The sequence below is a fragment of the Dermacentor albipictus genome, chromosome 2 (assembly GCF_038994185.2).
Source record: "Dermacentor albipictus isolate Rhodes 1998 colony chromosome 2, USDA_Dalb.pri_finalv2, whole genome shotgun sequence".
In the NCBI taxonomy this organism is placed as follows: Eukaryota; Metazoa; Arthropoda; class Arachnida; order Ixodida; family Ixodidae; genus Dermacentor; species Dermacentor albipictus.
In genome coordinates, this window is record NC_091822.1 from 199761796 (window position 1) to 199788953 (window position 27158).

Here is a 27158-nt window from a genome sequence, read left to right on the forward strand (position 1 = left end):
ATTGTCCGTACTACCGAACGTGACACAAAGAAGTCGGCGCTCGCCCGCGACATGGATCTGCTGTTGACTACAGCGTGTGGCGTTTGGAATGCCAAGTTGCTCGGCAGCGCTGCTGCGACCGCGAAGAGATGTCGGCTACAAGGTTCGACTTTTCACCATCGTTGCCGCTGTTGTTGCTGAAGTGTCAACTAGCGACAGTGATGAGGACGACACGGAAAGCGACAGCATGGGCTATTCAGGCCCGACAGTGGTAGAAGCTGCGCGTTACATCAGCCTCATGAATGCGATCGTGGCATGGAGAACAGGGGTGCGATAACGTAACTATTCCAAACAAAAAGTTTTCCGAACTCCGGCACCCGGCAATGAAAAAGCCTCCCCGGGACTTGTGCAGCACTACTGCGCGCGTGCACGGAGAATACGTAACGCCAACGAGGAATCTGCCATGCGAGTGTTTGCCGAGAGGAGCTGGCTGAGACGCTGGCACGCAGCTTCAGTAAGTTTGAGGCCGCTGTCGTCGTGCTAGGCCGCCGCGACAGCAAATGACAATAACACTTATGTCCCGCGAAGTGAATAAATACTGCATGTTTTTTCACCTTTCATCGCACTCTCTCAGAGTTCCGTTCTCGACAGGTAAGTGGGCGATCTCACGCTATTTCGCTTAAACAGTACTACCGTTTAGTACGTACTTTTTCCGAGCTCCGGCCGACTACGGTTTAACGAGGTTTCACTGTAGCATGCGACAGATGTGCGCCTCAGTGAGAAAAATGCAGGAAGAGCAAGGAAATCCCCATCCAACTGACGTGGAGCTGTTTACGGCACTTGAGATGGCGGCCACAGCATTGAGTGCTATGTATCAGGCCGTGAATGAGATTGTCCGAAAATACGCACCTCTTGCTTCAAGAAAACTGGTTTTGGTGTCACGCAACAGGCATAGTGTACAAATCCAGCACCGGACGCAAATTCGCAAAACTCTATCTGTTGCCTTTGGGTATACAAGATACTATCACTTTCATGCTAGGCACTGGATGCGTTGGCATCTAGAGGTGACAGCGTGTGCTGAAGAAGTGCTGTTGCATGCATGGAGCACGTTGCTCTGCGTCCAGTGCAGAGTTGCACAAAATTTCGCAAAGCGTGCCTAAGTAGGCTAACAAAATTTTGACAGTAACGTTTCATTTTGAGACACTGTCACTCTGCTGTCATTCCACCCACGAGAAGGTCAACAGGCTTCAACCATTATCCGACATTTTGGCAGGAGTTGGGCCCTGTCTGCGCTCTGGGTACGTGCACGCGAGACTGGGCCCAGGGAGACCACATTGGAGCGTTTGAAGGTGCATACGTGTTCCTCTCTGCTGGTGGCAGCCCCCTTTGTCCGCCGCTCGCGGGCGCGGGCAGCCTTCCCATCTTGCCCCCATCTGTTCCGTTTGTTTTTATCTCCTCTGCTGGGTTCTTTGTTCTCTCCATCACGGTGCGCCGTTAGCGGCCACCCGCAAACATTTCGCCATGCACTGTGCCGCGATTAGATTTAGATTCCGAAGTCTTGTTCAAACTTGCTTGTTTCGAACACCAGAGCTTAATAAATGTTCTGTTGCTTCTAGAAAATTTCACCCAGGGTCTCCCTTGCTGTGCGCATGGTCTCGCCTTCCCCTAGCTGGGATCGGCGAGGCGCGCAGCGATGCATCGGCACACGGAGTGGGCCAGAGCAGGCACGCCGCCTTATATCCATGGTAGCTCGGAGTGCTCAAACTCAGTGGTTGTCCGGCACGCGCAATATCAGAGCGTGCGCGCCGCGAGCATAGCGAGGAGGCCGCAAGCTGTAGATGAAAGTTGATATTCACATTGAAAAAAAATTGCCAGCGACTACGTTACTTCCTGATGCTATATGTGAGCGCAGCTGTTTTGGCTTTTCGATATAATGAGGCAAAGAATTCGAGCAAGACAGTACAACTTTTATTATTCTTTTTATTATTCGCACATATTCCTTCTTCAAGAAACACTGCACTACAAATTGTTGATTGTCATGAAGGAAGCTTTATGGTTGGATATATGCCAGGTTTGGTGCAGCGTACCTCTGGATTCTGGCAGCAACGGCGCTGGGCCTCTGCTCGGGCAGCTCGTTTAGCAGCAGCAGTAGACGAAGGACTTCCACGGGTTGGCTTGCTCATGGCTCAGAAAGAAATGGCTGAGAATAAACTATCTATATAGGCAGACGGATTATAATATCAACCGTTTATGAACCTCGGACAATCAGCCTTGTGCGGAACATTTCGCACCAGCCGCCGCAAACGGAGCATAGTTTGGCGCAACTGCCTCGCTTATCAGGAGTTTGTGGGAGGCAGCGTGTAGGTGCATAGGAAAGTTGCATGGCAAAGAGATGGCAGCGACTGACTGATGCCGTTGACACTGCTAGCGAGTGAAGTGAAGGTGGCTCTACGTTTCGGCTTGGGAAGCGGGTACCGTGACTTGCTGATAGTGAGCCGGCGCTTCAGCAACCGGAGAATGCTACGCGCTCTGTCATGGAGGAGGGGCACACGCAATGGCGAATGGTGGTGGTTACGAGTTTTCGCTTAGGCAGCAGCACATCAAGATCAACCACCACCGAGCCGGCACTTTGATTGCTGCCGCACAGGGGCGGCCTTGGAGAAGCGAAGAGAGCAAGGCTTGCACCGTGCGCAGCTAGAAATACGCGCTGGCCCTGGCGCCAAAGAGCTGCATCAACCACCACCGAGCCAGCGCTCTAATTTGTGCCACACAGGGGTGGCATTGGAGAGAGCAAGGCTCGCACCGTGTGCGAGAGATGGTGCCAGGAGCTTGTGCAGCTAGAGATACGCACTGGCCCTGGCGACGCGAAACAGGCCCCAAAGACCTGCACCCTAACGATTGATTTCTGTCTCATGAGCCAGAGGGCCCATTTCTTCCACCTCCTGACAAAGCCTACGCGTGCGCCATGCGGGCATGATCATAGCACCGTGCAGCATGTGGCCACAGAGAAGGTCAGTTTGCTGTACTGAACTGCTTTAAATAGCCTTTGTCAGTGCTTTTGATTTTGATGTACTATATTCACAGCACAATTGTGCACACAGCACCTGAAGGGGTTAAGAATGACAGCACAACTGAGTGGCCACTGTCTCATGCAAATTTCAGCTGTAGCTGAAGTGATGCCATCTCCTGTATCCTGGTGTTCAATTTCTTACAGCTGCGGAATAGTGCCAGGGGCCAATCCAATCAAGGAAGTTGGAACTCGCCCATCAAATTGGCAGGCAAGAATGAACCCAAAATAATGCTAACGCTGCTCCAGCAACTGCCAGCCCCAAGTTGAACCTCTACCAGCATGGTACCTTCAGTTACAGTGACAAGCTAGAAACCATGTGTTTCGCCTTCTGAGCTACTACAAAATTGCAAGTTTCTTATGGCAAGACCTGCCTTCATACTTAACCCAAGCTCACTCAGATTCAATCTGTGTCCTCATACCATTTTCAGAAGACCATCGTGATTGAAATGAACTCATCACTGTGAGCTTGCTTTCTGCAGTGGCAGCGAACAGCAATTTCTAGTTTCACACATGCAATATGAAGATAACCATATTAAAAAATTGCTACCACTTTCACACATAGAATCTCCAGATACCAAAGTGCAACCAAAATAATATTGTAACAACTAACCATCTTTAAAGCTTACAAAATTTTCACAGTATGCCACCACAACCAAGGGATTTACTGCAAAAATTCTGACAGTTTATTTGATGCCACTGAGGCAGACATATTGGGGCAGCTAGGAGGCACACATTTCTTGCTAATCAGTAAAACCTCGTTATGACAAAGTTCATTATTTCATGTACTGCACTATGAATATAAGAATCTCAAGGGGAATTTCACTTGTTTCGTTACATGCATTATTTTGGTGAAACAAGGTTTGACTACACAGCACTACATCTTAATGAGGATCATACCCTTACCTGAGCAAAACATGACTGCTGTTATTCTACATGGTGCACAGCAGAGCATTACACATGCAAAACATGCTTCGCACTGGTGCACCTCAATGACAGTTTCACCATTTCAGATGCGACACATGCAGTTCGTTCAATAAGAAGAGACAGCAGTTTATGGCAAGCTAGGCAGTTTCTGCCATTACACATTAACCAGGCTGGCACGTGAGTTTGCAATAACATGCAATTACTACCTTTGATTTTCACCACAAGAAGGTGCTCTTGACAATGCACCCTACAGAACAAAGGAATTCTGGCATCGTACTGTCATGAAAAATTGGTGCAACTTGAACCATAAAATGAAACAGAATTAATCAAAGAGGAATTCTGGCACCGTACTGTCATTACAAAATTGGTGCAACTCGAACAAACCATAAAATGAGATACAGAATTTTTGTGTCAGTACTCTTAAAGGGGTCCTGAACCACTGCTTGAGCTAGGTGAAAAAAAAGCTTAGGCAAAAAGCACTGTAGTGTCCAATTTATATGCAAAGTTCAAAGCCTTAAATTGAGTGCTTGGTTCCTGTATTATACAAGATAACCACCAATTGAAAAGATTTTATCCACAAGCAGGCATTGTCCAAACATGACACCACAGGCACCCAGTGTGGAGGAACTCCAAAAGTGGCAATGCCAGTCTTGTCTCGTGTTTATGTAATACCCTTATGAAAGCTGTTTAGAAAATGCCTTCAAAGCCTAATGAGCCACATTAATTTAGCTTGACTGCATATTTGCATTTAAGTTTTTTTCCATCTTGCTTTATGCAGCCATGTCTATAACATTCATACACCAGTAAACAGACGTGCATGATTTATTCTCTGGTAACATGGAGTGGAAACCTGGGCAGAATGTCTTGCTACAATAGATTACAATCTGCCCAGGTTTCCCCACTCCATGTTGCCACAGAATAAATCATGCACGTCTGTTTACTGGTGTATAATCTTAAGCAAGCCATTTCAAGTCTTGTGCCTACTATTCATGCACACAATGTGGAAGTCTTCAGCTCTGAATGACTGGACAACTATGCAAATCAAGGCAAAATGCAAAGAATATTATCCAGTAACAATTGTGGCAGGCAAGAACCACAGCTGCACTGCTGTAAATTCAATGTACTGCTCACAGTAGATGGTCAAATACCTTGGCGTGGCCATGCTTGCCAGTCTTGGATGTGGTCATCTCTACAATGCGGCAGGGCCTGCCCTTGAGCATGACGAATCCGTTCTTGCGAAGGGACGAGCATTGCACAGGGTACGTCTGGGAGGCACCAGACCCTGCTGCCTGGTACTGCTCTGTGTCATCCATGATGCTCCCTCAGTGCCACTGCAGTTAGAGCAACACTTCAACAACATAGCCACAAGGATGCAGACTATTATGACAATAATAGCACATCAAGGTTTGAACAGTCATGCACACTAACTCCACACGGATGTATAAGACTTCCAGTGATGAAATTAAGTTGTGCACCCAATTAGGTACTGACACAGCTGTCAATCATGCAATATAATGGAATGACATACCAAATAGTGAAAAGGTTGCAAAATCTCGGGCAGTGTTAAAAACGCACGCAAAACATTGGGAGAAGAAAAAAAAACAGTTTTCCACATAATGCAGCCACATACGAGAACCGTTCGGCCGACGAGCCGGCCTTGATCGCTCGCGAACAAGGCATTGAGGTCAATGCGGTAGAACGCACCAACCACAACGCAAGTACAGATGAACCTGAATGCGCACTGAGCCCACAACACACCACGTGCTACCAACAGCTTGCACTGTACGAAACTTTACTGCGGCCCAGATCGTATGCATGCACGGAGCCGACTAGTTCTGCAGAAGAGGGTATTATCAATCGCCGATAACACCGAAAAGAAACTATAAAACGCACTTCAAGACAAATGCTCAAGGATACTATGAACGCAAGAATTGGGTGCAAGCCGAAAGAAGTGCGGCCTCGACGGGCAGGTCTACGCACGTGTCAAATGAACACGCCTGGCGATAAGCGTTGTACCACGGAAGCATGGCGCTGGCTTTCAAGAAACCATTCATTCCCATCCCCAATACAATGAACACTTTTGGCAGATAGGGCTGATGGAGGTCAAACTGGGTCGTCGCCACAGGCTTGCAAGGCTCCTAAGCCATAAGAAGCACTGCATAGCACCGTCAGGCTGTAGCAACAAAGCAAATGCTAACCACAACACACAATCACAGGGAAGACCGAGACCTATCCAAACCGCGGTCCGGGACGCGCCCCTGCTGCCCTAGTACCGGGTGGCAGCGATGAAATAGGTATCGGTGGAAGCTGAGACAAAGAGCTGCCCTCGTGCACGCTACAGAAAAATACAATAAACAATGCGTTCCCGGAGTCGCAAGCACGTTAGAACACGACGGCGACACAGCGCAGGGAACGCGAGGCCGATACCAGATGCTGCCGGCTCGAGCACGAGACAGCACAGAGGGCCGTCACACGGCGTCCACGCGCCTGCTCATCCGCGCATGGCTACTAGCAACAATGGGATGAAAGAAGTCGACCGAACGATGTCATATCGGACTCTGGGACGACACTGAAAGCAAACGAAACCGACAGTAAAACCGTAACTCATTAGGCCTAACCTTAGTCCTCCACACGTCGGGAAGTCTGTGGTGCAGCGTTGACAAAAGACGGCGCCAGTCACACACACGGCCAGCCGGCGAAATGAACGGCCACTTTTCGCAGAGCAAGGCGGCGGGAATCGAAACAGGCCACTGCCGAAACGTCAGTTCGACAATCGTTTGCGCTGTTCACCACATATATGGGAGAAACAGCCAAGCTTTTTTTGATGTGCACATGCACTAAATGAACACCCGGATCTCCTAAATAGGCGCAAGAAATTGTCATGGCGCGTAACATCCCCTAGGCCTAATTTTACATAACCTGTATATTCCTCAAAACGCACCCAAACCGCGTGCAACACGCACGTGCGAGCGAAGCAAGCGAATGCAAATGGCCTGAAACACCAAAATAAGGCTGCTATTAAACAATACGTGAAATATCAGCTGCATATGCAGCGCCCCATTGAAAACTTACATGTGACTCGTCCGGCTGCTAGTGGAAAAGGGATAGCTGCGCTTTCGCTCCACGTTTTCGGAAGCACTGCTCCATGTAAAAGGTGACACGAAGCAGTGCCACAGCTTCTCAAAATAATAAAGGCTCAAAATTTGCAATAAAGTCCAAAACATGCGTTTATTAAGTAATAGTTTTGATATAGAATAATTTTAGTATTCGTTTCAAGTATTTTAAAACGTGAAGCATATGCATAATGGTCGGTTTCGGTTTCTGCTTTTACTCGGTCAGATACGGGAATGCGGCCAGTGTCTGACGAACGAATGAAAAACGTGCATACTTTTCTGCTTCTGTTTTGCCCCTACGTCATGGTTCTTTGGGCCAATCATGCAGAAGCTTACCGGCGTTCTATGTGCAGCATGCACGGTTAGAACTGGGGAGGGAGAACAAAGTAAAGGACGGGAGTCGTTCCATCGGCGCTGGCGGAAGGAGGCCGGTATAGTGTGAATAACATCGTAGGACGGGAACGCTTAAAATCATGGCCGAGACCGAGATCGGTTCAGAGGAACCAGTTTCAAGAAAGAAAAAGGAAGTGCTCGGTAATGTACAGTACATAACGAATCCGATGCGCGTTTTGCTGAGAAGGCTTCTCGCACACCGCAAATGCATGATTAGCGGTCGCACGCTCTTGATTGACACGCGCCACTATGCTGCGGACACGTTGGCGACTGCACGGATTGCCAGTAACAAGAATGGCTTGTGGTTCTCGCATGCACCGACCTAAGCATTTTCAGCAGTGGGAACGTCCGCGCGCGTACTAACTTCGAATGTTTAAGCCTAGCTGCGGTGTGTGTTTTTAGGCCTAGCTGATGCACGCTACGAGCAGAATCTTTATAAATAACCCGCCTCATGCTACGTTATGTGATTAATTTTTTTACGTGCTTTCAGAACTATAACAGGTGATTTGTTGCAGGAGTTTGAGTTTCTGGACCTGGCGAAGACGTAACTAATAAAGCTCTAACTAAACAAATTAACCGAACACTTCTGTGATTGCTTTGCAACTCTTGTGTGCGTACGCTTTTTCTTTGATGTCAGCTCGAGTTCCGACTAAAAGTGTAGCATGTATAACTGCTAGTGGCATACCTTCAGCCTGTACGTTTTGCATTTGCTGTTCTGCACAGCAAGCATGTTAAGCTTCGTTCCAAATGTTCCGGCGATGTTGATAGTTAAAGCTGTGAACATTTTCTCATGCGCACTCAATTCATATTATGGAAGGCGTGGCTACTTCTCGCCCTATCACATGGCGGCAGCTTCCACAAACTTCTCAGCGCCTTCGCTTTACTGAAGAATTGAGGGACAAAATGAAGCAGGATTCAGTTGGGATTAATGAGGGAGAGAACAAAAACTGGTATGCGACGCTTGTGCGTTCGTTGCATGTTGTATACTAATCGGTCGTACGTTTCGCTTTTCGTTTTTTTTTTCAGCTGAAAGAGTTTTGGGAACAGTGAAATGGTTTAACGTGAAAAATGGATACGGATTTATAAATAGGTAAGACAAAAAACGTTAATTCTGAGGTCAATTTCATGCACCTAATTTGTTTCTCTTGCAGAAATGATACAAAAGAAGACATCTTTGTTCATCAGGTACGCGTCTGCAGCCACTCAATTGAGCTTGTGGTTGCAATTTGTGAACAAAAACCATCAAAATAATCTGCACACGTAACGCATGCTCCTGTTTTTGTTTGCAGACTGCAATAACGAAAAACAACCCTCTAAAAGTTGTCAGAAGTGTGGGCGAAGGAGAGACCGTTGAGTTTGACGTCGTCGTCGGTGAAAAGGCAAGTCCTCTGTACAGGTGTCATTAGTGTCCGTGTAGTGGGTACCAAAAATTTGTGAAGTACATGCACACATACTCTATTGTTATGCAGAGTAATAGCTCATTAGCAAAGCAGGCACGGTGAATAAATCACCAGTTCAGGTGCTGTTTGAAATAGTAAACACAGATATGTGAAGCATCTTGTAACAGGCGTATGTTTCATTAGTGGTCATCAAAGTGCAGTAACTTGGAACTGCAGTTATTTTGAAATAAGCTTTTTTTTTTGTGCCTGTAGTAAAACATAACTTATGTAGTCACTTCCAGCTTATTCTCAAAATAGCAGGTCGCTTGCTGCCAACTAGAGCCTTGGCTGTGGAAAATTAAGCGATCACACTGATTGAAAGGCAAGAAACAAATCCTGTAGAGGACAACGTTAGGTGCACTGCATATAATGTAGGGCTTTTTTGCATTAGGTGTGTTCCCTGAGCTGTCGAGGAATATGTGGCTCATGTTGTGCTGTCTGTTCAGTCCTGGCCTTTCATTGCGTAATGTAGATGGAAACCAGAATAAATTGATTTCATTAATCTTTGGTGTTGAACTATTCCTGGATTGTGTTAAGGCTTTGCTGGATGAGCAAAGAAACAGAGTTGCTTGTGTATTTAGTATTCAGTGATTTCATCACTTAGGAATGCTTTAAATAATGGTGTTAGTGCAAATCTAACTACAAAAAGTCTGAGTTATCAGGCATACATGTGTGGATAGATGTGATTATAACGAGCAGCCACAAGTATTGCTGTGTAAGAAACAGGCTGAAATTGTTAGTAAAGCAGCACTCATCAGCAAAATACCATTTGTTAAAAGCATCGCACTGTTTTGATAGATGATGCTGTCAAGTTGTTCAGTGTGTGCACACTTTGAAACGATTGTTCATTGTTTCTTACTGCCTCTTCTGCTCTCCATCTTAAGTGCTGGCACAGGATTCAATGTTAAGGTGGCAGTGTGATTTTTGTCCTTTAGTAGATACTAGGTTTTTCAAGGTTCCATATCATGCAAACTTTTTTTACCTTGTGAATACGGTGAAACCTCGTTAAACCGTAGTTGGCCGGAGCTTGGAAAAAGTACGTACTAAAGGGTAGTACTGTTTAACCGAAATAGCATGTGATCGCCCGCTTACCTGTCCAAAACGGAACTCAGAGAGAGTGCGATGAAAGGGGAAAAAACATGCAGTATTTATTCACTTCGCGTGACATAAGTGTTATTTTCGTTTGATGCCGCGGCGGCCTAGCACGACGACAGCAGCCTCAAACTTACTCAAGCTGCGTGCCAGCTTCTCAGCCAGGCCCCCTCTTCTCGGCAAACACTCGCACGGCAGATTCCTCGTTGGCGTTACGTATTCTCCGTGCATGCGCGCACTAGTGCTGCATAAGTCCCGGGGCGCCTTTTTTATTGCCGGGTGCCGGAGTTCGGAAAACGTTTCGTTTGGAATAGTTACGTTATCGCGCCCCTGTTCTCGTTGCGACGATTGCATTCACGAGGCTGACGTAACGCGCAGCTTCTGCCACTGTTGGGCCTGAGCCGCCCGTACTGTCGCTTTCCGTGTTCATCTCATCACTGTCGCTAGTCGACACTTCGGCAACAACAGAGGCAATGATGGCAAAAAGTCAATTCCGTAGCCGACGTCTCTTCGCGGTCGCAGCAGCGCTGCCAAGCAACTTGGCATTCCAAATGCCACACTCTGTAGTCAACAGCAGATCCATGTCGCGGGCCACCGCCGACTTCTTCATGTCACGTTCGATAGCCGGACGATGTCTAATTTTTCTTCCATGCTGAGCACCCGGCGTCTTTTTTATCCGAGCTTCGGCATGACGCAAGTCCTCGCTTGCACGACGCCACAACGCTCTCTGGTATGGCGTCGAAATGATGTTGATGCGACTTCACGTGCAAGCGCACAGGATGCTTGAGGCCGTTGTACCGATCTCTGAGGCTTGTTTTGCCGGACCGCCCGGTGGAGACGACGCACCGCCGGGTTTGCGCGACGAAAAGTGGAAACGCTACGTTTTAACCGATGCGTACGCAATAAGCTGGTACGGTTTATGCGGATACAAAATACATTATGTTCAATGGCCGCTGAGTCGGGGAATGGACTTTACTACTTTTAAACCGAAACTACTGTTAAAGCGGGTACGGTTTAACGAAGTTTTACTGTATTATACTGTGAATATGTTGCTTGTCTTTACCTCTTGCAAATATGGACAAATGCAAATATGTAAAATGTACTAGTTTGGCGTTTAAAACTTTTCATTGAGGTACTCTCTCAGAAAAAAATGGCTGCTTCTGCTTAGCCTAGAGGGACTGTCCAGTAATTACAAATTGTGTTAAAACTTCTTGGTCTGCCCAATCTGTTCACACATGGCTAAAAGGTCATTGGTATAACTGCCTGCAGATAAGCCGTCCAGGTAACGTACCATCACGTGTTGCGATGTACATGTACACCACAGTTTATTAAAACTACTGTCATGACCATGATTGAATTGAACTAAATGTTAGGCATATAGCATGGCACTTGCATGTGCAGGAGAATGCATAAGCATGCCTTCGATAGCTTTTTTGTCTGAAGAAATTACTTATGCAATGAACATAGTAAGGGTAACTGCTGATCATTCTACTGCCTACTTTTGGAGAATGCAAAGTGAATGTAATGCTTGTACCTCCATCTTTCTGTTGATCATATTGTTCACACGTGTATAAATGTATTAACTCGAATTGTTCATTTGCCCTCTATTTGGTGTGTTCTGTCCCATGCAAAACGGTGCGTTTATCCAGTATAATGTTTAACCAAGTGGACCAAATTGCAGCCCTACTTGCCTTATTAGCATTGAGTATGTAGGTTCTTATTAGGCTTTCTTTTTATTTCGAGGAGGGCAGTCTAAGCATAGATTTGAAAAAGTCCAGCAAGGCTCTGTAATCGGTGTAGTCTAGACTCCACTTGCTAAAGTCAGCAAGTCTGGCACAAAGTCTTGTCGGTGGTAGGATGTCCTTGCTGTGAAATGCCTTTCTGTTTGTACTGTGGGCATGGCTAGAGCTTTCGAGTAACATGCTTTGTCTCTGGTACCTTGTTTTTATAGTGGCAAATACTTTGCTTTTACAAACTGCATGTGTGATATTAAGTGCACCCCCTGTTCTAGTCCAAGTGTGTGACGGGTATTTCTGGTGTCCTTGCAGGGCAACGAGGCTGCCAATGTGACTGGCCCAGAAGGGGTGCCTGTTAAGGGCAGCCCCTATGCGGCCGACCGCAGGAGGGGGCGCTTCAGGGGTCGCTGGATGGCGCAGCGCAGAAGGCCACCCCCAAGGCAGTCCACTGGGGTGAGTTGGGCACAGAGTTGTTTGTTGCTGCTGCTGTACCTGCTCATTTTGATCCAAGAAAAACTTGGATACAATCAGATTACAAAACAGTCGCAAACCAAACAAGCACGAGCGAGAGCTGAAGCGATCAGAGGATACAGTCGAAACCCGCAATAACGAAATCGCCGGGGAAAGCAGAGCATTTCGCTTTTGCGGGAATTTCGTCAGCGCGAGAATGTGACAGAAAAGACAGGGAAGGGAATTGGCTTGCAAAAAAAAAAAAAATATTGCCAAAAGTCAGTCAGCTTACTTTGCCGAGCCTTGCCTTGCAGCAGTTTTACTGCTCTCTACTCGCACTGCGAGAAGTGGTCCATTGCCACGTCGTCATCGTGCTCACCGAAAAATGATCGAATTACATCGAAGGCATTCAACACATCCCGCGGGTTCGCAGTCCTCTCTTGATTTGGTGTCTGGTTGTCGTCGGCGTCGTCGGCACCTTGGCAAACGCTACTTATGATGACCTCATCAGTCATTTCTTCATGGACGACAACACCTTCATCCACATGAACGAACTCATCGATGCTGAGGCCATCCGGAACACCATCTGTCACGGCAGAAAGTTCATCCCATGCGTGGGCCAGCGCTGGCGGCACTGCGCCATCAGCACTGTCAACTAGTGCACCTTCAGGCGAATCTTCTTGCGATGCCACTGGATCAGCGCATGATGCTTGCCGAGTGGCACTGAAGCCGGCACGATGAAAACAATTAGCTATCACGGCTCGCGACGTCACAACCCATGCGGTGGCCATCATCTCAAGCGCCATGAACATGTCCACTACGGTGGGACGCTTCAACTGGAGGTTCAGCAGCACACGCTGAATCAGCCTCTCCTTGTAGGCGCACTTGACGCTACGAATTACGCCTTGATCAAGCGGCTGCAGCACGGAAGTGCAGTTCGGTGGAAAAAAACCAAGCGCACGTTTCCCAGTTCCACGTCATCGATATGATGGGCATTGCAATTGTCCAAAAAAAGCTGACCGATCTGCCTGCCTTCCCGTATCGAAGGCCTCGAGCCAGCTGCCAAATATGGCCCGGTTCATCCATGCCTTCAGGTTAGCGGTGTACTGTACGGGCAGCCGTCGATTTCCTTGGAAGCACCGGGGCTTCTTACTTCTGCCGATTACAAGCAGTGGCCGTTTTATCTGTGCCGTCCATGTTGGTGCACAACAAAATTGTTACACGCCGCTTGCTGTTTCCCCCCGCGGCATTTCTGGTCTTTTAAGTCCAGGGTCTTCGATGGCAGCATCGCGTAGAATAAGGCCATCTCATCTGCGTTGCACAGTCGCCGACCGATTTTCCGGACTCCGAAAATACGGACATGCCCGATTATTCGGTCAGCTTCGCGGCACCGCCATTCTCCCCATAGACCATAATGTACAACAACTGCCATAAGTTCGGACACCTTGCAACCTCTCGTCTGATTTTTCGGACACTCCTTGAGCCAACTTGGTCGAGAGCACCATGCACCGACTCTGACCGGTGCATGGTTCGACTTGCTGGACGCCATTTTTGTTTTCAACGGAGCTTCCTTGCTGCCCCATGAAGTGGCGCCACTTGCGGCCCATTTCCCTCACATCCTGCGTTGGCAAGGTGATGGAGCACGCGTTCCTCTCCCGCATCAACCACCACCTCGAGGACACTGGAGCCTACCCACCCACTATGGTGGGCTTCCGGTCACACCTCTCCACTCAAGACGTCATGCTCCAGCTCTACCACCAGATTATCAATGACCCAACTAGTGGCAACCGGGCCATCCTCGGTCTAGATTTGGAAACGGCATTTGACAATGTAGCACATGCAGCAATCCTGAGCCGCATAAACAAGCTCAACTTGGGTGAGCGAAGCTACAACTACGTCAGAGACTTCCTGTTGCGCCGCACAGTCACCCTCGCGGTCGGCAGCATGACATCCGACGAACATACACTAGGAAGCACCGGCACTCCTCAAGGATCGGTCATATCCCCGCTCCTTTTCAACCTCGTTATGCTGGGTCTCCCGGCCTACCTCGACCAGATCGATGGCCTCCATCACGCCTTGTACGCAGATGACATCACCCTGTGGGTCAACAAGGGCAGTGATGGTCAGATAGAATGCACCTTACAAGCAGCGGTCTCTGCAGTCGAAACCTACTTCCAAGACACAGGTCTCCGACTATCTCCACTGAAATCAGAGCTGCTCGTCTACCGCTCGCGCCGCCGGCCCAAGCCTACAGCCGAATCGCGCCAATGTGACGACATAATCCTCTATACGCAAGACGGCTCCTGCATTCCCCGAGTCCCGAAGATACGCATCCTAGGCATGCATATAACAGCCAACGGGTCAAACATAGAAGCTATTCGCAAAATCGAAGGCAAGGTTACAGCGGCTACCCGCCTGATCAAACGCATTACAAACAAGCACACGGGCATGAAGGAGGACAGTGTCATGCGCCTCATACACTCGTTTGCAATCAGTCACATCACTTATGTGGCTGCCTTCCACAACTGGAATGTCACTGAAAGGGAGAAAATCAACACCCTTATACGCAAGACATACAAGATCGCCCTTGGCCTACCGGAGTCCACAAGCACTGCTCGTCTGCTACAGCTGGGGGTATACAACACGCTTGAGGAAATTGTGGATGCGCAAAGAACCTCTCAACTCGAACGCATGTCTCTGACAGCCACGGGCCGCTACATCCTGCAGAAACTCGGCTTCAACTACCACGTCCAACACGGTCAGAAACAGGTCATTCCACCTGACCTCAGCGACACGCTGATTGTCGCCCCTATACCTCGAAACATGCACCCCTAATTTAATCGGGGCCGACGCCAGGCCCGTGCCAAGGCACTGCTGCGCTCCTTGGGTGGGAAGAGGACTACGCGCTTTGTAGACGCCGCAGAATACACACAAGAACACCGGTTCACGGCGGTAGTCGTAGACGTTAGCTCCCGGCTTACGCACGCGTGTAGTGTTGCAACAGAATACCCCGAAACAGCAGAAGAGGTAGCAATTGTGCTTGCGCTTACCGACCCCCTCTGCGAGGTAGTTTTTAGCGACTCACAATCCGCAGTTCGCAACTACGCGCGGGGGCGCATTTCCTCCGAAGCTCTCCAGATTCTAAGGAAAGCTGGTCGACAGCACTTAGATAACACCGCCATCATATGGTTTCCAGCGCACGTCGCCACCCCCACCGATGAGGGCCTCATTAACTTGAACGAGGTAGCACACCGCTCTGCGCGAGAACTGACCCGCCGCGCAGAATCGGAGACCGCCTCTTCCGAGTTCAGAACTGCTGGCTCAAAACACGCGAGAACGCCTGGTCAGGTACAATGACATCACCAAGCACTACCAGCTAGGCAGGCGGTTGCTGCCCCCACCTCACCCCATGCTGAAACGTCGCCAGGCAGTCATCTGGCGACAATTGCAAACACAAACCTTCCCCAGTCCGGTGCGATTGCAGCACATTTTCCCCGCGCAATACCCGACTGCTCTTTATTATGTCAGGCAACTAGAGCGACGCTGTCACACATGTTGTGGGAGTGTCGGGTTACATCGGCTACAATGGCAGTAGCTCCGGAGGCTCTTGCGTCGAAGTGGGCCGCCGCTCTGCGCAGCTCCAACCTCAAGACACAAGAGTGGGCTGTCCAGCAAGCCCGAGAGGCGGCGACGAGGCAAGGCCTCGAAGTCCCCTCATGGGAGACCTGAGCCCGGGTCGTCAAACTTGCCGGATTCAGAATAAAGTTGTTTCCATCCATCCATACTGGAAATCCCCGCTCATCATCATCGTTTCTGCCTGGTTCGATAGAGTGGCTCTGCAGCAGTTTCGGTTTCAGCTTAGTAAGCCATGTCAAGACAATCTAGCAGCTGATTTGTTTCTTCGTGCACGACGCTGCGAGCAGGCCACGTTTTTTCGTTTGTGTGACTAGTGTCGGCACGGTGGTGTTTGCTTTTTGCGCTGTGTCGAGGTTTCGGCGATCCAACGCAGCATACGGAAACATCGCGTCAAGTCTCTAATGGCACCGACAGTGCCCGCGCAGACTGCGCTGCGGAATGCCGGCAAGCGGGTGCCGGGAGGCCTAAGATTTGTCGCCTTCCGATGTGCTCCCTACCGACGCGGAAAATGTTCTGCCGAGACTTGCGCAGTGGTTGCATTGCGGTTCCAGACACCGTTTCATTGACACTTTCACAGGTGGTGACACTGCTGTACTGACATGCGCAGAACTCGACGACGGCGAGATCATTCGTCAGGTTTCTGCTGCACCGCCGGACGATGACCGAGTCGGAAGTTGATGCACCATGTGCTTCGCTGCCGTTGCATGCGGATCGTGTACAAGCAATGACTGTGCTTTCAGCCGCCTATAGTGACCGTACGACCCTCTCCGAGATGCGCGTAAACGGAACAGTGTGCAACGGCGCATTCACGATTTCTTTAAGCCTACTGCCGAGCCCGAATAACTGCGTGGAAATAAAGGATTTCATTTTTTTTTCTTAATCTGCTTTTTCGGACACCTGTTTATTCGGACATTTCCGCAGTCCCCGTGAGGTCCGAATAAACGGTCGGCGACTGTATGCTAGACTTGCTGCACCAATGCCTGCTTCCACGTAGTGCACCTCTGGGTTCTGGTGGTGACGGCATTGGGTCTCTGTTAAGGGGGTATGCGGGGCTAAAATACCGATTTTCGGAAAAAAAATGTGTTTTAAAGCTTGAGTTGTTTTGGATTGCTGGTTTAATGAAGAATATTCTCACCAGGTTTGGTTGTTATCGGAGAAGTAGAAAAGAAGAAAATGAATTTTTTTCACGACGCGGTGGGGCGCATTTGCCGTCGAAGGCGTCTGTGAACGCTCTTTTCAAGACGCGGCCGCGGTGCGGGCAAAAAACCGAACGTGAAGTGAATGCCTGTGATAGAAAGTTTGTTTTTCGCGCTGTTTAGTGACGGAATACTTTCCATCGAGACTATGCAAGGCAACTATCGAAGAACTAAAAAAGAAAGGCATATTACTGGCCGCAGAAACCGAAACAAGAGCTCGAACCGAAGCAGTGGGTGGCAAACCGAAACAGGAGCTCGGATTGGCGGAAATGTACCACGTGACCACCCAACGCTGTTTTCGCGCCATTTGGAGTCGTTCCTGCTTTGGTTGCGCTCGACGCTTGCTATGTGTTGCTATATCTTCCTTCTGTGAGCTTATTGCGATCATCGGGTGGCCGGTGGTGTGACCCGAAGATGCCCGCAACGAAGGCTTCGACACGGAAAAGCTTCGGGAAGCGAAACCGCACGACGAAAGCGAGAGGCCTAAACAGCACTAGGCGACCGCCAGCAAGTGAGCGTCTGCCTGTGCGTTCGCCAAGCCCAAGCCTGCTGCCGGCGGCTGATGCGAACCCTACAAGCTCCGATGGTGGTTCGTCACCTATTGAAATGTCTACTGGTTCTGCTGATGGTGGTGAGTGCCAATTGACGACATTTGAAAGGAAGGTCGCGCTACTTTGCCAGGGTCCTGCCGACGAAAGCGAGGAAACGCCGGAGCCCAGCGGCTACCGTTTCGTAAAAGTTACAGCCATCAAGGCGGTGGTAACATCGCTTCTGTGCCCGCATTGTCACGGACAGTCGTTGGACTTGGAAGAAATCGGTGCGGGCGTGAATCTGGAGTTTGTCGTGATGTGTAGATGGTGTGGTGAAGTCAAGAAGGCCGCGCATGCTCCACCTGTGAAGTCCAGTCGGCAGCCTGAGCTTTCATTGCGCCTCGTGGTTGCAAGCCGTAACTGCGGCATGAACTACAAAACCATGGCAAACTTTTTTGCGGGTATGGACGCGCCAATGCCCATGCACCACAAAACATATCAGACAGTAGCGGAGAAGGTGCACAGAGCCGCTATGGAAGCTGCGTCTGATGTCATGCGCGAAGCCGGAGCCGCTGTGAGGGCAATCAACTCCGTTGCTGGCTCCACTCAACTTTTGGACGTGTGTGTAAGTTATGACGGAACTTGGCATAAACGCGGCCACACCTCACACTTTGGGCTCGGCGTTGCTATCGAGCTGGAAACTGGGTTGGTGCTGGATTTTGCTGTGCTATGCAACTATTGCCATGGCTGCAACTATGGTCCCAAAGAAGGTGAGGATGGACATCAAGATTGGAAAAAAGCACACAGTGAGGTCTGCCAGAAGAACTTCAGTGGATCGTCGAATGCCATGGAAGTTGAAGCTGCAGGCATAATATTCAGTCGCTCTAAGGAGCTTCACAACATGCAATACACCACAGTGCTCTGTGATGGCGACAGCAAATCATTCCTGCATGTCTCCAGCCTGCAGTTGTATGATAAAGACATTGTGAAGGAAGACTGCATAAATCATGTCGCAAAACGTGTTTATGCTGGAATTGAAAAACTAAAGAAAACGACGAAAGGTCTAGGAGGCAAGGGGAAGCTGACGCAAAGCGTGGTAAAAAAACTGACTGCTTACTATGCATCTGCCCTGAAAGAAAATGCTCCAGATGTAACAAAAATGCAACGAGGAGTATTTGCGACACTTTTTCATTCCTACTCGACGGACGAAGTCCCACGACATGACGCTTGTCCACATGGTGAGGACTCATGGTGCCACTACAATCGGCACAAAGCCCTAGTTGAAGCTGGTAAGCCATCAGTGCCAAGACCCCATCGTCCAGCTTTCAGCAGAGACGTTGCCAAAGAGCTTGTGCCTCTCTACAACCGGCTTAGTAAGCCAGAGCTCCTTGCACGATGCTCAAGAATGCAGACACAGAATGCAAACGAGTCTTTCAATGCGCTAGTGTGGAAGAAGTGCCCGAAGACCCAATTCGCATCCCTGAGAACCGTGGAGACTGCAGCAGCCTTGGCTGTACTAGAATTTAATGAGGGTGCACGTGGCATCAAGAGAGTATTTGACAAGCTGGAACTAGAACATGGAGTCCAGACGATGAAGCACGTCCAACAAGCAACCCATCAAAGCATTGCCCGAGCGAAGGCAAGGGCGATGGACAGCTCTAAAGTTGAGAAAAAGAAAAGAAGGCTTGAAGCAATTGCCACAGAACAGCGTCGCGTTGAAGATGAGGGCCCGACCTATGGAGCAGGGCACTTTGATTAATTTTTTTTACCACAAAATAAAATAGCATGTTCTCAAATCTTTGAACTCATTTTTCTGAGTTTGCACTTTTTGGGGAAACAAAACCGTTAGGAAAACAATCATTTCTAAACTACATTGCCAAAAGATGCTTTCAAGGTGGTTTCTAGACTGAAATTTTCTCAGGAACAAGATAAGATACTTTTTAGGGTGCTAAATAGTTTCTAACAGAAAATATTTTGAGGTGTCTGACATGTAATGACAACAAAAAAATTGAACTTTGTTTTTAGATTGATGACATTTTTACAGAAATTGCATAAAAAGCATGCGAGCGGTCTTATCTTGCACTATGAACCATCTAGAAGATATCTAAATACAAACAGTTGATATATTTCCATTATTTTTGAAATGATAGTTTTCCTAAGCTGAGACACATGATTGCTGAATATGAGAGCTATAACTTTTTGTCTGTTTGAGCTAGCGCATTGAAACTTTGAATATATTCTAATGAGCAGATTATAAACAGTCGCTGAAAATTTGATAAAAATTGATGCAGTAGTTCAAAAGTTGACTCTTGAGCCTAGCATCCCCCCTTAAGGGGGGATGAGGGTCTTGAAAACTTTTTTTTTATTTCTTAACGTATCTTCCTGAAAATTCGCATGCAGATATATCTTTCAATGCTGATTCCAAATATATATTCAGATTTGATATATCTCATTTAGAAATGAAGATATCGCAAAATAACTTATCCCACATAGGTCTTTTGTTACGGGCCATTATGGTAATTTCTTAATTAAAAAAACTAGTTTTAAAGAATAGCTGTCATTTCCAAGGACCTACTGCACATCCTAAAGCGAAAGAAATTTTTTAAAAGTCATCATATAGGTCATGAATGAATATCAAAGTAGGAAGAAAAAAACAATGCAGGAGTAATTAGCTTACACCTGACCTAATTGCTAGTCTATTTGGTTTAATGAAAAATGGAAAGCTTTAGGATGCAGCTGAGGTTTCACTGAAAAAAATGATACCTAATTCAATAAAATCAGTTGATGCAAACATTATGAAAAGTTCCGTAAGGCAAAGGCATTTGATCGAAAAAGCAAAGCTGAGAAAATTGCATTCAAAGTTTTGCTTACTCTGCCACTTTTGTTTACCTATCACATGGAAAAATTTAATGCTTTAGCATGCAGCCCAGTCATTACTGAACACAATAACACCAAACTCACAGAAATCTGTTCATGTAAAGATTGTGAAAACTTCTGTATTGCGTTGGCCTTTGACAAAAAAAAAGCTCAAAAAGTCACCTGCTATTTTCTATGAATCTGCCACACATTCACAAAAGTCCTGGGCAGTAGTCCTGGGTTCTCTCAGGCTTGTGTTTCTTGGCCATCCTCTTCTTCACCTTTTCAGCGTTGGTGTGACTTTTATCAGACCTGCACAGCCTCTGCTTATCTTTCTCAAGGCTCCTACGAATGAGGCAGCTCCCAGGACTGTAACCAAGCTGTGCTGCAACAGCTCTGCTGGTTGCTGCCATTCCTTGGTTGAAGCGAGAAACTGCTTCTGCAACAGCTCTTTCAACAGCCAGCAAAGAGTCATGCGTGTTCTTGGAGCTTTGGCTCCAAATGACAGAGTGTAGGCACTCAATGGCGTTCTGTGTCATGCCATCTTTGCAGTGCTCCAAGAGGGCCTCGTCGCCCAGCCTTGCAAAGATTGGCTCAAGAGCAGTGCGAACGTGGCCTGGCAGAGGGTTTTTGTGTGGTGACGGCTCCACTTGGTTCGCCAAAGCACGATTGAAGGCACACCACGAATCAACCCCTTGAGGACAGCAACTGTGGTCTGGGGCTTCATCTGTCGAGGTCATGTGCAACAGCGTGGCATGCACTGCCTTTTTCATGCCTGCAACGTCGTGGCTGTGGCTCCGCAAGGCATACCCATAGTAGTTTGTAATTTTCTTTATCTTATCTTGGGTGAGGTTGCCCTTTCCGCCAAGAGATTCTCCTTGTGCCTTCTTCTTCTCCACCAAGTTGCGAAGAGCCGTCCCCATCCGCTTGTGGACATGGTTCAAGCAGTCTTTCTTTTCAATGGATATATATCCATACACTTCTCCTGAGGTCAATGCATGAAAGGTGCGGCTATCACCATCAGAAAGTATAGTTGTGTACCGCAACCCATTTTTTTCCAGAGACCTGTTGAACAAAATAGCTGCTTCAGTCTCCATCCGGCCGGCATTGCAGTTGATGTTTTTCATGCACTTGTGGTTCATAGCCCAGTCACCATACCCATCATCACTGGGATCAGGTGCCCCTTGGCACCCACGACAGTACCTCGAGAGCACAACATGGTCCAGTACTAGGCCAGTGTATAGCTCTATGATGCAGCCTACTGCAATATTTGAATTGTGACCACGTGTTTTCCATGTGCCATCAAATATGACATCTACATTTCCTGGTGGATTCAGGAAGTTCTTGTACATGTCCTTCACCACTTTGACGCTTGCTGCTTCTGTAGCAGTAGCTACTGCCTGGCAAGCTTTCACCATGGTGTCCATATGCCCCCTGAAAGTCTTGTGGTGAAGTCCTCGGTGAGAGAGGTTTATGGTGGCACAAAAATCTGCTAGGGCAGTCGCTCCCTTGCCTATACTTTGAATTCCCTTCATTGCCCGCAAATTGACTTCAAAGGGCGTGATGTTGGATTTCCCGGGCACTCGTGGCGACGAGAAGTGCCGCTCGGCGAAATCGCAATTTGAGCATGTGAGCTCCAACTTCACTGCTAGGCCGTATTCTCTCTCACTGCACTTTGCGAGTTGGAGAGTGGTCATCCCACACTTGCTGCAGCTTGTGGACACAAACATCTTCTTTAGCACTGAGAGATCAACGATGATGTACTCTGTGCCGCGATCGTCATCTTCACTTGCTGTGCCGACGTTCATTAGCTCGAACTTGCGGGAAGTCGCGGACTGCTTCGCCAATGAAGTTTTAACGTTGTCTGCGTAATTTTCGCGCCCCGCGCACTCCGCCTCCGTGAAAAACACCGTGTCGAAGCGTTGAGCACGCGAGCTCGGTTCAGCCGCGTCCGTCGGCACCGAAGCGGCGTGCGGAAACGCCGAAGTCAACGTTAGGCTTAGGTCAGCCGGCTCGGCCGCTTCCGACGACACGGAATCCGAAGCGACTTGCAGCGTCTCAAAAGTTGGCATTTTCGACGGGCTTAGTCCAGGCGCATCCACCGGCACTGCACAGACTTGCGGTAACGAAGTTGACACTGATCGGCACTGTCCAGCCGCGTCCACAGGCGAAGCTAGCGTCGACGGGGTTTGTTCAGCCGCGTCCACCGGCGAAGCTGTTGTTGGCGAGCTCAGTCCTGCCGCATCCACCAAGGGCACAGCAGCTTGCGGCATCACCGAAGCTGTAGTTCTCGACGATGTAGCGCTGTTCTTATTCCATGCGCGTCTCTTTTTGCCGACTGCTTTTGGCGTGCTTGCTTTCAAGCGCGCGTCTCGCGCCATCGTGACACGCGGAACAAAGCCACCAGGCACGCAAAAGCAAGAAATTCGTGGTTAAAAGAAGCGACCCAATAGCCAAAATATCTAGAAGAACGATAAAGAAAAAGGCAGAACGAAAAATACTAGGAAACAAAGAGGAGCTCGAAAAATGACGTGCGTCCAGGCGAAAGCAGACGACGTGAAGGAGTCGGACAACGCGGCCGCGGAAGGCGAAGCATACGTCACGGCCAATCAGAGGGCTGCGCCTCGAGGAGGCGCCCGGTTCACCCAATCAGCGGCTGTCTCGCGACGATTTCCCGCTTGAGAACGGGTGCCAATCCCTCCGCTGCACGAGGGTCTACAGCGTGCCGAGGGGCGCCAGAATGGAGAGCGGGAAACCAGCTTTCAAACGAGACCAAGATGGCGCCGATCGGTACGCGTCGCGCGGAGCTACGGCAGCTTGAAAATGAGGCAAATCTTCGCGCTTGGCGTTCAATTTCGGCTCACCGACGTTTATAAATTACCGTTTATTTTATACTTCGAGTAGGAATTGCGCCATAATATTTTGTAGAGGCATAGTTGGGACATTAAGGACTTCAAAAACGCAATTTTTGAAAATTGCCATTTTTGACCATTTTTCGCGATTTCAAGACCCGCGTCCCCCCTTAAGGGGGGACGCGGGTTTTAAATCGCGATAAATGGCCAAAAAAATAGATTTTTTGAAAATCACATTTTCAGTTTCTATAACCCCTTTTCTATCTGATACCCAAATATCATCATTGTAAACCACTTAGAAGTGCTCTAAAAAATTCGTTTTATCAGCCAAGGTGGCGAAAAATCTCGCGGAAATCAAGAAAGAACAGCGTTTTTCACGCCACGATATCTCCGGAACGGCGCGACCGAGCGCCGCCATCTTGGTCTCGTTGGAAAGCGCATTTCTCCGTCTTCAAATCTGCCGCTTCAGCGATCTCCTCCATACAGAAACAAGCGCACAAAAAGCAAATGATTGAAGGTCGTGCCGGAGTCTGCGATTGGCCGTGCCTGCCACGTGACTCCATCGCGGTTCGCCATTGGTCCAGCGCGGTTCGCCATTGGTCCGGCGCTCGCGTCGTCTGCTCGGCTCTTTGCACCTCGCGAGTTTGATGTCTCCACTCGCCGCAATCTCGACGTGTCAAACCGGGGCTACGCGGACATCGCAGTAGCGTGGCCGATCCCTGCACTTGTGGACGTTTCAAACTCGCGGCTAAGCATTCCGAGCATCGGCGACGCGGACTTCGCAACCAACATTCACGCACGGAATCCTCGGACATGCGGCTAAGCCTTTCAGCACTCGGTGTTTCGAATTCGTGACAAATACGTATCGCGCACGCAATCCTCGGAAACGCGGCTAAACATTTCGCGCATAGGGAGTCTCCGACTCTGCGATCATGCACATCGCGCGCGGACTTCCCGGACCGTCACCTAATCATTTTGTGCATCGGCGCCTCCGACTGCGCGAATAAGCGCATCGAGGGTCGACTCCTCGAGCCCGTGACTAGGCATTTCGCGCGTCGGCACCTCGGACTGCCCGAATAAGTGCATCGAGGGTCGACTCCTCGAGCCCGCGACTAGGCATTTCGCGCGTCGGCACCTCGGACTGCCCGAATAAGCGCGTCGAGGGTCGACTCCTCGAGCCCGCGACTAGGCATTTCGCGCGACGGCACCTTGAACTGTGCGACTAAGCACATCGCGCGTCGGCTCCTTGTATCTGCGGCTGTGCATTTCGCACATCGGCACATCGGACTCGCAACCAAATACATTGCGCGTTCACTCTATTATCATATTGTCACGATAGCTCGTAACAATATCTATCATACCACCCCTTCATAAAGAGAACCTCATCATGAGCTTTGTTCACTAGGCCCCTTGGGCTGGCACACACCTGGCTGCAGAAGTCATCGAGGCATCATACAAAAGTAAAATTCTGGAAAGCACCTAGCAGCTGCATATCTATCACTGGCTTTCTGATCCTAAGTTCCACAGCCACTGTCAGGTGAAGATGACTTGGAAGGCTACTTACACTCGGAGCCTTCATTCAGTAACATGGTCAATTATACCAAATGAATAAATGCCTCACTGATTGTAATGGAGACTGCTATCAATCAGACAGCCTGCATGTACAACACTGGAACTATATTCATGCCCACACAGAGTTCTACACTTCGGTTTGAAACCCAGGCACCATGCTCTTTGTAGAGCATGGTGCCTAATAAAGTTTCTTGTGCTAGTTCAGTGGCCAGTGTACTAATATTTTGAGAGTGTGCAGTCACACATTTAGTATGGCCATTCTTACAAAACGTAGAGCTTCAAAATGGTGCCATTTGTATTGCTGTAGATTCACTTCAGCAAAAGCTACATTTGTTTGAAACTTCAAATGTGTTTATTTCAGTTCGATGTTTTTGCACACTGTACTCCGCCTTACGGGTGTTTTTTCTGGGTTGTCTTTGGCCAAAAATGACAAGGGTGGTATCATTTTATTCGTATTGAAATGATCTGGGGGGTGATGCTATTTTTATTACTCTTGCACCGGCATGAAAATTACATTCAGGTATAGTACTCGCTGCTAATTAGAAAAAAAATGTTCATAATAAATGCAAGATTGTTTTCTTGTCCGCAAAATGCTTCCAAATGAATAAAAATAGCATCACCCCCTACAGTAGGTCTTTAGCAATGGTTTCATGCATTTAGTTTTTGATTTAGCAAGACGGAATCATCAAAAAGCCCCGTAACGAGTTTGACATTAATTTGACTTCAGACCTCAATATTTTTTGAACTGCTACAGCTATCAAAAATCTAATTACAGATCTGAAATCAGCACGAAAAATTACCCCAGACAGTGGAGTTTATGAAAGATTCACCCAAAAATAAGAAAAAAATTTTTAAGACCCACTTCCCCCCTTAAGGCAGCTAGTTTAGCAGCAGCGGCAGAGGGAGGACTTCCACCGGTTGTTTCACTTATGGCTGAGAACTGGCTGAGGATAAACTACTTATATAGGCAAACGGATCATATTAAACTATTCCTACACGCGTGTAATATATGTTTGAACGAGACGCGTGGGCGCCATCACACGAAAAAAGAGGAGGAAGAACGAACTGGGCTTGCACTGTGAATCTAAGCGGTCAGCGCTGCAACCGCTGTTGTAAATATAACCTCTAAATAGTTGCTTGTCTTACTGACTCGTCCTTCGCGTAACATTGTGGTGGTGGTGGTGAAACGTTCCCTGTCCTCGCCACGGAGCTCGGAAGCAGCTGCACCGTCATCTTCTCAGCCATGGCTTCCGATGGACCCACCCCGTCACCACCTACACCTGTGGCACCATCCACAATGTACGTTACGGTTCCTAGTCTCCGCGATCCTGGGACATTTTCCGCCCAAAATGGCGTTGACGTCGACGACTGGCTGAGCATGTATGAGCGTGTTAGCCAAAGCCACCACTGGGACCCTACCATCATGCTTGCCAACTTGATTTTTGATCTGGTCGGGACACCGTGTGTCTGGTTTTAAACCCATGAGGTTGAGCTCTCCACATGGGGTATTTTCAATGAGAGGCTTCGCGACCTATTCAGCAACCCGTCAGGTCGCCAGCAGGCTACGTGAAAAGAGCTTGCCACCCGTGTCCACTTGTTGACCGAATCGTATGTCTCCTACATACAGGAAGTGCTCGCGCTTTGCTGGAAAGTTGACAAGCACATGACCGAGGTTGACAAGGTAGGCCATATCCTAAAAGGCGTCTCGGACGACGTTTTCAATTTGCTCGTATATGACGACGTCTCTACTGTCGACGCCATCGTTAAAGAATGTCGCCACTTCAAAGTAGCCAAAAGCCGCCGCGTCGTCCCTCAGTTTTCCTGGCTCCCAAACACCCCTGCCACGTCCTCTTGCTCCGCTCTTATCGCCACACGACCATTTCAAGAGAATGTCACACGGATCGTTCGCCATGAGATTGAGGCGGTGAGTCCAGCCCCCCTTCGTCCGTGACCCCTTGACAGTACATTTGACCAAGTGGCCCCCACTATTTCCGTTATCCAAGCAGTTGTGTGGCAAAAAATTGCAAACGTTGGCATCCCTACTGCCTGCTCTGTCACCCGACCTGATTTGGCACCCATTCCCACGTCCACAACCTGTAATGACCAGTACTTTGCTCCCAGACCACGCAATCCTGCTAAATGGCAAACCGCAGACGCCAAACCGATCTGCTTCCGCTGCCACCGCGTTGGTCATGTAGCTCGCCACTGCAGCACCACCTGGATGCCACCGTACTGGAGCTCATTCCCTGCTCTTCGCCCAAACGCCGACACTTCTTTAATTTATTTATTTACGATACCCCTAAAGGCGCTCGAAGGAGGG

General features: G+C 48.7%; 2 protein-coding genes across 5 annotated transcripts in view; one reads left to right on the forward strand and one right to left on the reverse strand.

Annotated features, from left to right (window-relative positions):
• eEF5 (eukaryotic translation elongation factor 5) overlaps nucleotides 1-7165 on the reverse strand; it is a 29763-nt gene extending 22598 nt beyond the window's left edge. Inside the window, exons 1-2 of one of the 3 annotated variants that reach the window (XM_065435358.1) lie at nucleotides 7046-7165; nucleotides 5122-5304 (exon numbers count right to left, since the gene is read on the reverse strand). In XM_065435358.1, the coding sequence (XP_065291430.1) occupies nucleotides 5122-5286 (165 nt within the window). In that variant the 5' untranslated portion in view covers nucleotides 5287-5304; nucleotides 7046-7165. Of the gene's footprint in view, nucleotides 1-5121; nucleotides 5305-6400; nucleotides 6425-6591; nucleotides 6865-7045 lie in introns of those variants that run through there. The other 2 variants (XM_065435359.1, XM_065435360.1) reach the window with 2 other exon arrangements.
• A 224-nt stretch (nucleotides 7166-7389) lies between these two features.
• The window catches only part of LOC135904540 (Y-box-binding protein 1-like), a 48940-nt gene continuing 29171 nt past the window's right edge, over nucleotides 7390-27158 (forward strand). The window contains exons 1-5 of one of the 2 annotated variants that reach the window (XM_065435357.1): nucleotides 7390-7620; nucleotides 8506-8569; nucleotides 8631-8664; nucleotides 8769-8858; nucleotides 12059-12199. In XM_065435357.1, coding sequence (XP_065291429.1) covers nucleotides 7560-7620; nucleotides 8506-8569; nucleotides 8631-8664; nucleotides 8769-8858; nucleotides 12059-12199 — 390 coding nt within the window. In that variant the 5' untranslated portion in view covers nucleotides 7390-7559. The remainder of the gene's footprint in view (nucleotides 7621-8505; nucleotides 8570-8630; nucleotides 8665-8768; nucleotides 8859-12058; nucleotides 12200-27158) is intronic. The other variant, XM_065435356.1, reaches the window with a different exon arrangement.